The following is a 10,642-nucleotide window of genomic DNA, read 5'->3' as shown; positions in this document are numbered from 1 at the left end:
ATGTGTCAAAGGCATTTTGGCAGTCCAGAAATTTGCAGTCTGCTCATGCTTCTCTGTCCTGCTTTATTCTTGGTACTTTATCATATAATTCCAAAAGGTTTGTTAGGCATGATTTACCTTCTCTGAACCCATGTTGATGTTTGTTTACATACCTAATGTTCTCAAGATGTGTAACCAGTCTTAACCTGATTATTCTTTCAGAACGTTACAGGGGGATGCTTGTCGGTGACACTGGTCTGTAATTAAGTGCCTCCTCCCCCTCTAATATCAGGTTGATACCTGATCAACCAGGCTGTGATTCATACGTCAAGCTGCGAGCAGCCGCGTCCAACAGCCTGGTTGATCAGTCCGGCAACCAGGAGGCCTGGTCGACGACCGGGCCGCGGGGACGCTAAGCCCCGGAAGCACCTCAAGGTAACCTCAAGGTAGGTTCCCTATCTCCTTTTTTGAAAATTGGTACCACATTTCCCTTCTTCCAGCAACTGAGAAACTCTCCCTTCGTGATTCATTATAGATCATCGAGTGGTATGCAAGGTGCTGAATGATTCTTTTCTCAAGTTTTTAAAGACAGTTCTTATGTTGGCCAATCTAGCATATGTCCACTGATGCTATCCTTTTAATGTGGACTTCTGGGGACAGATTCGGTGTGATATCAACCCCCTAGATCTTTCTCTCTATTGACTATTGCAGGGATTTCACCTCCCAGATGATACCTTGTGTTGAGCCTCCTGCTCCCTTCACCTAATTTCATTACTTTCCACTTACCTGACTTGTCAATCTTTGTGCTCACATAGTTGTACTCACCTATTTGTGCTTCTGGGGGTTGAGCTTCGCCTTTTTGGTCCCGCCTCTCCACTGTCGATGATCTCGTGTACAGGTTCCTGAGCATAGTGGGCTCTATCATATCTACATTTGGAACTGTGTATGGAGTCTGCCTCCACCACATCATTTCCTAATGCATTCCATCTGTTAACTACTCTGACACATAAAAAGTTTTTTAATGTTTTTTGGCTCATTTGGATACTAAGTTTTCACCTGTGTCCCCTTGTTAGCGTACAACCAGTGCTCAATAATTGATCTTTATCTATTCTGGTAATTCATCTGAGAATTTTATAAGTGGTGATAATGTCTCCCCTAACTCTTGTAATCTTTCTAACCACCAGTTGACTACATTACCTTGAGGTAGTTCCGGGGCTTAGCATCCCCGCTGCCCGGTCGTCGACCAGGCCTCCTGGTGACTCCTGGTGACTGGACTAATGTCACCAGGAGTTGTATAAGTTTTTATTAAGGCCTGTCGGCCGTCTATCACTCCATCATAGGAGGACGTAATGTATGGGGGGTTTGATAGGGCTGGTGAGAGCCCGACTTTGGTTAGAAGACACAAAATGCTTTTTCTCTCTCTCCCCTTTTTCCTCCTCTGCCGCACACGTACATTTACGTTTCCCGACCTAAATGTTTCTCCTATTATATCCACCACATATAGTTCTCTCTAGCACCCACACATCCTCAGGAAGCAGCCGTAGCTGCTGTCTAAGTCCTAGGTACCTATTTACTGCTATGTGAACAGGTAAATCAGGGTGAAGGAAACTGCTCATTTGTTTCCGCCTCCGCTGGGAATCGAACCCTGGCCCTGATGACCACAACCCCCCCCCCCCCCCCCCAAAGTGCTGTCCTTTCGGATCTGTGTGTGTGTGTGTGTACTCACCTAGTTGTGCTTGCGGAGGATGAGCTCTGGCTCTTTGGGCCCGTCTCTCAACTGTCAATCAACTGGTGTACAGATTCCTGAGCCTATTGGGCTCTATCATATCTACACTTGAAACTGTGTATGGGGTTAGCCTCCACCACATCACTGCCTAATGCATTCCATTTATTAACTAATCTAGCTATGTTAGGTAGCACCGTTATGTAGCAACGAGTCTCCGGTACTCGTCCATTTTGTACAAACAAAATTGTGTTCTCACCAATTTGTGTTCACCTATTTGTGCATGTAGGACCGAGCATTGACTCTTGGATCCCGCCTTTCTAGACATCGGTTGTTTATAGCAATGACTCCGGTGTGTGTGTGTGCGTGTGTGTGTGTGTGTGTGTGTGTGTGTGTGTGTGTGTGTGTGTGTGTGTGTGTGTGTGTGTGTGTGCGTGTGAGTGTGTGTGTGTGTGTGTGTGTGTGTGTGTGTGTGTTTGTTTGTTTGTTGTGTGAGTACATTTGTAGTGATTGTGAAATAAATATTTACGAAAATAACATTAGGTTATGAAGAAAATAATAAAAAGTTAAAAGTAATAAGGTACAAAATATGTAGACAGAAGGAGACGAAGAGGAGGAGGAGGAGGAGGACGAAGCAGGAGAAGACAAGAGCCAAGCAGCAAGCGGCCATTGTCCTGGCAACTTGAACCAAGTTCCCGACTTCTTACGTCTGGCAGCAAGCGGCCATTGTCCTGGCAACTTGAACCAAGTTCCCGACTTCTTACGTCTGGCAGCAAGCGGCCATTGTCCTGGCAACTTGAACCAAGTTCCCGACTTCTTACGTCTGGCAGCAAGCGGCCATTGTCCTGGCAACTTGAACCAAGTTCCCGACTTCTTACGTCTGGCAGCAAGCCTCGCCTCCTCCAGGAACAGGTTTTAATTAACAGGTAACGCAGGTGTTCCCTTCTTCTTTTCTTCATTATTCTACTTCAATGTATATAATGAAGTAATGAAAACAGTAATGACTGATGATTAAATATGTTTTCGCTTCTCGATGAACTGTAAACTGGTAAACCAGTTCATCAACTGGTTCCTGAGGAGCGGTATGAACCACTCTCGTGTGTGGTGGGGTGAGGCTGCGTCTCTGGTACTCATCCACCCTGTGTGTGGTGGGGTGAGGCTGCGTCTCCGGTACTCATCCACCCCGTGTGTGGTGGGGTGAGGCTGCGTGTCTGGTACTCATCCACCCCGTGTGTGGTGGGGTGAGGCTGCGTCTCTGGTACTCATCCACCCCGTGTGTGGTGGGGTGAGGCTGCGTCTCTGGTACTCATCCACCCCGTGTGTGGTGGGGTGAGGCTGCGTCTCTGGTACTCATCCACCCCGTGTGTGGTGGGGTGAGGCTGCATCTCTGGTACTCATCCACCCCGTGTGAGGTGGGGTGAGGCTGCGTCTCTGGTACTCATCCACCCCGTGTGTGGTGGGGTGAGGCTGCGTCTCTGGTACTCATCCACCCCGTGTGAGGTGGGGTGAGGCTGCGTCTCTGGTACTCATCCACCCCGTGTGAGGTGGGGTGAGGCTGCGTCTCTGGTACTCATCCACCCCGTGTGTGGTGGGGTAAGGCTGCGTCTCTGGTACTCATCCACCCCGTGTGAGGTGGGGTGAGGCTGCGTCTCTGGTACTCATCCACCCCGTGTGTGGTGGGGTGAGGCTGCATCTCTGGTACTCATCCAATATCATTCACATATTGCTGCTCACGTGAAACAGCCCAACAGGTGGTGTTTGGAAGATGGATTGACAATGGGAGGGTAGTGGAGGGAGAGAAGATGGTGAGGCACAGGTGGAGGGGAAGTTTAGAAATGAGAAATAAAGTAAGAGTAATGATAGGAGGCGGGCTGACCGCCTTGCTGACACGATGTGTGTGTGTGTTGTAGCTAAGCTTACTGTCTCTTGTCAGGCAGCTGCGAGTGAGTGTGAGGCTCCTTACATACTTCAGCACTCATACGGATGTAAATTTCTGAATACTGTGTAGCTCTGGGGTAATTCCTAGCAGACAGTAATGTGTTTTTTAATTTAATTATTGATTTTAGTTTATTGAACTTTCTTCAATATTGAATTATTACTTCAAGGTGGACTGTATTTTAATATTTATCCTGCTAGGTGTTTTATCTGAACACAAGTAGGGGGGAGGTTATCTTGAGGTTATCTTGAGATGATTTCGGGGCTTTTAGTGTCCCCGCGGCCCGGTCCTCGACCAGGCCTCCACCCCCAGGAAGCAGCCCGTGACAGCTGACTAACACCCAGGTACCTATTTTACTGCTAGGTAACAGGGGCATAGGGTGAAAGAAACTCTACCCATTGTTTCTCGCCGGCGCCTGGGATCGAACCCAGGACCACAGGATCACAAGTCCAGCGTGCTGTCCGCTCGGCCGACCGGCTCCCTTTACAGGTTAATGGTTAATGGTACAAAGTTTATACCACAATTGGTGGACATAAGCAAACTACAGTATAATATGTTAGTACTATCGTAACATTATAATGTTATATTGTATATTTATAGTTAGTATAAAAGTTAAGGTTAGATTAGTAAAAGTTAATCATAGGCTGTATGGAAGGGGGGCCTCGTAGCCTGGTGGATAGCGCGCAGGACTCGTAATTCTGTGGCGCGGGTTCGATTCCCGCACGAGGCAGAAACAAATGGGCAAAGTTTCTTTCACCCTGAATGCCCCTGTTACCTAGCAGTAAATAGGTACCTGGGAGTTAGTCAGCTGTCACGGGCTGCTTCCTGGGGGTGGAGGCCTGGTCGAGGACCGGGCCGCGGGGACACTAAAAAGCCCCGAAATCATCTCAAGATAACCTCAAGATGTGTGAGAGCTGATCCTCCATCACCAGGATGTGGTTGCCACACGTGGTCCAGGACCGGGGTTAATGGTTGGACCGGGGTTAATGGTAGGAGCGGGGTTAATGGTAGTAGCGGGGTTAATGGTAGTAGCGGGGTTAATGGTAGGAGCGGGGTTAATGGTAGGAGCGGGGTTAATGGTAGGAGCGGGGTTAATGGTAGGAGCGGGGTTAATGGTAGTAGCGGGGTTAATGGTAGTAGCGGGGTTAATGGTAGGAGCGGGGTTAATGGTAGGAGCGGGGTTAATGGTAGTAGCGGGGTTAATGGTAGTAGCGGGGTTAATGGTAGTAGCGGGGTTAATGGTAGGACCGGGGTTAATGGTAGGACCGGGGTTAATGGTAGGACCGGGGATAATGGTAGTAGCGGGGTTAATGGTAGGAGCGGGGTTAATGGTAGTAGCGGGGTTAATGGTAGGACCGGGGTTAATGGTAGGACCGGGGTTAATGGTAGGACCGGGGATAATGGTAGTAGCGGGGTTAATGGTAGGAGCGGGGTTAATGGTAGGAGCGGGGTTAATGGTAGGAGCGGGGTTAATGGTAGTAGCGGGGTTAATGGTAGTAGCGGGGTTAATGGTAGGAGCGGGGTTAATGGTAGGACCGGGGTTAATGGTAGGACCGGGGTTAATGGTAGGACCGGGGTTAATGGTAGGACCGGGGATAATGGTAGTAGCGGGGTTAATGGTAGGAGCGGGGTTAATGGTAGGAGCGGGGTTAATGGTAGGAGCGGGGTTAATGGTAGTAGCGGGGTTAATGGTAGTAGCGGGGTTAATGGTAGGACCGGGGTTAATGGTAGGACCGGGGTTAATGGTAGGACCGGGGATAATGGTAGCACCGGGGATAATGGTAGGACCGGGGTTAATGGTAGGACCGAGGTTAATGGTAGCACCGGGGATAATGGTAGGACCGGGGATAATGGTAGGACCGGGGTTAATGGTAGGACTGGGGTTAATGGTAGGACCGGGGTTAATGGTAGGACCGGGGTTAATGGTTGGAGCGAGGTTAGTGGTAGGACCAGGGTTAATGGTAGGACTGAGGTTAATGGTAGGACCGGGGTTAATGGTAGGACCGGGGTTAATGGTAGGACCGGGGTTAATGGTAGGACCGGGGATAATGGTAGAACTGAGGTTAATGGTAGGACCGGGGTTAATGGTAGGACCGGGGTTAATGGTAGGACCGGGGTTAATGGTAGGACCGGGGTTAATGGTAGGACTGGGGTTAATGGTAGGACCGGGGTTAATGGTAGGACCGGGGATAATGGTAGAACTGAGGTTAATGGTAGGACCGGGGTTAATGGTAGGACCGGGGTTAATGGTAGGACCGGGGATAATGGTAGGAGCGGGGTTACTGGTGACTGTTCAAATTATGTAGATGTTAAAGCTCTTCGTAACTTCTCTCCCGTGAATCACACCAGGAAATCATTATAGAGTACTAAACTGCATCCACAAATGTGTTATATAACAAGGAAACTTTATTTTGATTCTGTTTGATTGTTGCCGCCGGAGGCGACTAGTTTATTGTGCACCCCATACTCGTGAGCGGTGGTGCAAAAAGTATTATCGAGGGCACAAAAGGTCTTTATCAGACCTCATCTTAGATCATTAATTAAACAATTTCATCTATCCTTCACACCTTATAGTTACAATGTCAGCTAGTTACAGAGAAAGCGCTGTTTGAAGAGCAGTTATTTACAGTAAGTCATTATACATTAATGGTAGGTCTTATCGCTAATACATAATAGTTTGACAAATGGAGATATTACAGAGTCATAGGGGAGCTTCTGTTTATTATTAGTCTTCACAATACACTACTTGTTTCTTCATCTCATATGTCGTTTATCTACTGGAAGCGAAATATGGATACAGTGCAAGGATTTCTGGTAAATTATCCAGATAGGTTGCCATATCATACAGAGGGAGCTTAGATTTATCTCTAAATGGCTCATTTTTACTACAATCCAAGATGTAGTGTCCCTGCCTTTGTCCACATACTTTACACTTTACTTCATCTAGATCCCTATACAAGCCGAACGGCCAGAGATACTTGTGGCCAAGTCTTATACGAACTGTGACAACATCTGTTAGTCTACTTACTTTGTTACTTTCCCCATACACATGTTTTACTTCACACATTTCATTGTGATGAACAATGGACCTGCCAGTTCCAGTTTGCACTGTTCTACTTTCTTCAAATTCATCCAGGAGTTCTCGTCTAATGACACTTTTAAAGGACTTATTTGATAACTCAAGATTCCGTCCAATACTTTCTTTATTTACTGCAACCTTAGCAAAGGCGTCAACTTGTTATTAGTAAACCTGGCTTACCCTTGTGGTTGTTTTTTCTTTCATCATAACCGGACTACACGACATATAACTATAATTATAATGACCAAAATATATTATGTTAAATTATATTCTATTTGTAGACCGGATACAATACTTCCCAAGGTAGTGAGATCTTCGGTTGATCGGAAACTTAGTGGTTCCTTTGTGGAAGCTCGTGGGAAGCAACCCGTCCTCGACTCAAGTCCATTACATCCAGCGGTCGTCCCCACAGACGCATTCATAAATTTTAACATGCTGTTCATTCAAAACAAGAATTTTCTCAAATATAAATTAATATTATAATATATTAGGATATTGTGCATATATAGGCATAGGTTAGGTTAGGTTAGGTGTTTAGGTTCGGTTGGCGATTATTTGCATTTGTAGTACGTGGGTGAAGCATTTATAGCGTTGTGGTTCGAACAAAACTCGTCAGTGAAGCACTTGTTCCGGAAGTGTTCGAACGAAATCAGTTGTGAGTCGTGTGTAAACCGCTTTTCATTCATAAACAGGGGGTTTGGCGGGTGGATGGAATCACTTTTGGATCTTTGTTTGGAGGACGGGCTGTGGGAAGTGTATGAGATCCGCTCGTGACAATTTGAGCTGCACTCTGTCTTGTTGCTTTTGGTTTGTTTACATTCAATGACTCGACTCGCTGCCTCCTCCCAATCCTGGCCGGGGAGGATTGACCGGGCGCCAATCCTTAACTGTAGCCTCTGTTCACCCAGCAGTGAATGGGTACCTGGTTGTTAAACGATTCGGCGGGGTCGTATTCCGGGGAAATTAGGGTTAAGGACCTTGCCCGAAACGCTACGCGTAATAGTGGCTTTACAAGAATGTAAAACTCTTGTAAACTCCCGAGGCGTCCCGAAAATACGGTTCCTAATTTGTCGTTTAAGACAATAAAGAGGTAACCTATACTTTTATTGATAATTATATTAGATCCAGTCATAGTGAACACTTTTTTAAATATTTTTAATCACTAGACTGTTGTTTTAAAGATATGAGATGTGTTGTGACGTGACGTCACATATAACCCATTCTCTTTTCATTTATTGTCTAACTAAAGTAAATTAACAACATCTTATGGCGGTAACTATGTTAATATATTAGTTTATTTATTTATTTATTTATTTACTTATATATATACAAGAAGGTACATTGGGATTGTGAGGATACATAGTATAGTAATTACAATCTTGTAAAGCCACTAGTACGTGTGTTATGTGTCGGATTTCCGACAGTATTATTCACATACACACTCAGGTGCATCCATACATGTTTCGATCTTCTGCTTAAGGGCCATTATTATTATTTTTATCATTATTATTATTATTATTATTACATTTTTATTACAAAAAAATTATTTTTCCCGTCACCTCACTGTGATCGCTCGGTTCCCTCCATTACCATATTGTTGTCACTGATTTCCCCTCTTGGTTCCTCACTGTTTCCACTGGTGACAGTGACTTCTCTCACTAACCGTCACTGGTTTCTCCTCACTTACCTCGCCTGTGTGCATGAGGCACCAGGAACACCGTTGTGAAGCACCGTCACTCACATATTGTCCCATAATGACCTCATAACCGTCACTCTCAGACTGTCCCATAATGTCCTCATTACCGTCACTCACTGTCCTATAATGCCCTTATAACCGTCACTCACATATTGTTGCAAAATGTCCTCACAACTGTCACTCACATATTGTCCCATAATACCCTCATAACAGTCACTCACATATTGTCCCATAATACCCTCATAACAGTCACTCACATATTGTCCCATAATACCCTCATAACAGTCACTCACATATTGTCCCATAATGCCCTCATATCCGTCACTAACATATTGTTCCTTAATGTCCTCATTACCGTCATTCACTGTCCCATAATGCCCTCATAACAGTCACTCACATATTGTCCCATAATGCCCTCATATCCGTCACTAACATATTGTTCCATAATGTCCTCATTACCGTCATTCACTGTCCCATAATGCCCTCATAACAGTCACTCACATATTGTCCCATAATGCCCTCATATCCGTCACTAACATATTGTTCCATAATGTCCTCATTACCGTCATTCACTGTCACATAATGCCCTCATAACCGTCACTCACATACTGTCACATAATGCCCTCATAACCGTCCCTCACAGATATGCACCAAGTGAAAAAATATGAGTGAAACGAGATAAGTGTCTCATATCTTAGTGGAGGAGTCACCTCCAGACCAGCTACCACAGTCACCGACGACTTCATACCCGACTCCAGTGACTCCTCCCACCCGACTCCAGTGACTCCTCCCACCCGACTCAAATGACTTCTCCCACCCGACTCCAGTTACTCGTCCCACCCGACTCCAGTTACTCCTCGCACCCGACTCCAGTGACTCCTCCAACCCGACTCCAGTTACTCCTTCCATCTGACTCCTCGCACCCGACTCCAGTGACTCCTCCAACCCGACTCCAGTTACTCCTTCCATCCGACTCCTCCCACCCGACTCCAGTGACTCCCCCTACCCGAATCCAGTGAATTCCCCCACCCGACTCCAGTGACTCCTCCCAACCGACTCCAGTGACTACTCCCTCCCGACTCCAGTGACTCCCCACTCCCGACTCCACTGACGACTCCAATCCGACTCCTCTCACACGACTCCTCCCACCCCATTCCAGTGACTCCCTCCACCCAAATCCAGTGACTCCTCCCACCCGACTCCTCCCACCCCATTCCAGTGACTCTCTCCACCCGAATCCTGTGACTCCTTCCACCCGACTCCTGTGACTCATCTCAACCCGTCTCCAGTGACTCCTCCCACCCGACTCTAATGACTCCTACCACCCGACTCTAGTGACTCCTCCCACCCGACTTCAGTGACTCCCCCCACCCGACTCCAGTGACTCCTCCCACCCGAATCCAGTGACTTCCTCCCAACCGACTCAAGTGACTCCTCCACTCCTCCCACTCGACTCCAGTGATTAGTCCCACCCGATTCCAGAGACTCCTCCCATCCGACTCCAGTGACTCCTCCCACGCAACTCAAGTGACTCCTCCCACCCGACTCCAATGACTCCTCCAACCCGCCTCCAGTGACTCCTCCTATCCGACTCCAGTGCTTCCCCCACTCCGATTCCAGTGACTCCTCCCGCCCGACTCCTTCCACCCTACTCCAAGGATTCCTCCCACTCAACTCTAGTGACTCCCACCCGACCCTAGTGACTCCTCCCATACGACTCCATTGTGTTCCCCACCCGACTCCAGTAACATCCCTCACCCAACTACAGTGACTCCTCCCTTATGACTCCAGTGACTCCCCACACCCGACTCCTCCCACCTGAATCCAGTGACTCCTACCACCCGTCTCCAGTGACTGCTCCCACCTGACTCCTCCCACCCGACTCCTCACACCCGACTTCAGTGACTCCCCCTGACTCCAGTGACTCCTCCCACCCGACTCCAGTGACTCCTCCCACATGACTCCAGTGACTCCTCCCACCCGACTCTAGTGATTCCTCCCACCCGACTCCTCCCACCCGACTTCAGTGACTTTCCCCTGACTCCAGTGACTCCTCCCACCCGACACCAGTTACTCCTCCTCTCCGGACTCCAGTGACTCCTCCCACCCAACTCCAGTGACTCCTCCCACCCGACTCCAGTGACTCCTCCCACCCGACTCCAGTGACTCCTCCGAACCGACTCCATTGACTTCTCCCACCCGACCCCATTGACTCCTCGCACCCGACTT

At 47.7% G+C, this 10,642-nt stretch overlaps 1 protein-coding gene across 1 annotated transcript in view; it reads left to right on the top strand.

The window, feature by feature from the left end:
• LOC123768833 (collagen alpha chain-like) overlaps positions 1-10,642 on the top strand; it is a 28,492-nt gene continuing 17,850 nt past the window's right edge. Inside the window, exons 1-2 of the mRNA XM_069316449.1 lie at positions 1-97; positions 4,571-5,574. Coding sequence (XP_069172550.1) covers positions 1-97; positions 4,571-5,574 — 1,101 coding nt within the window. The remainder of the gene's footprint in view (positions 98-4,570; positions 5,575-10,642) is intronic.

This window comes from Procambarus clarkii, chromosome 83 (assembly GCF_040958095.1).
Source record: "Procambarus clarkii isolate CNS0578487 chromosome 83, FALCON_Pclarkii_2.0, whole genome shotgun sequence".
Taxonomy (NCBI): Eukaryota; Metazoa; Arthropoda; class Malacostraca; order Decapoda; family Cambaridae; genus Procambarus; species Procambarus clarkii.
This window is presented reverse-complemented; position numbering and strand designations above follow the sequence as displayed.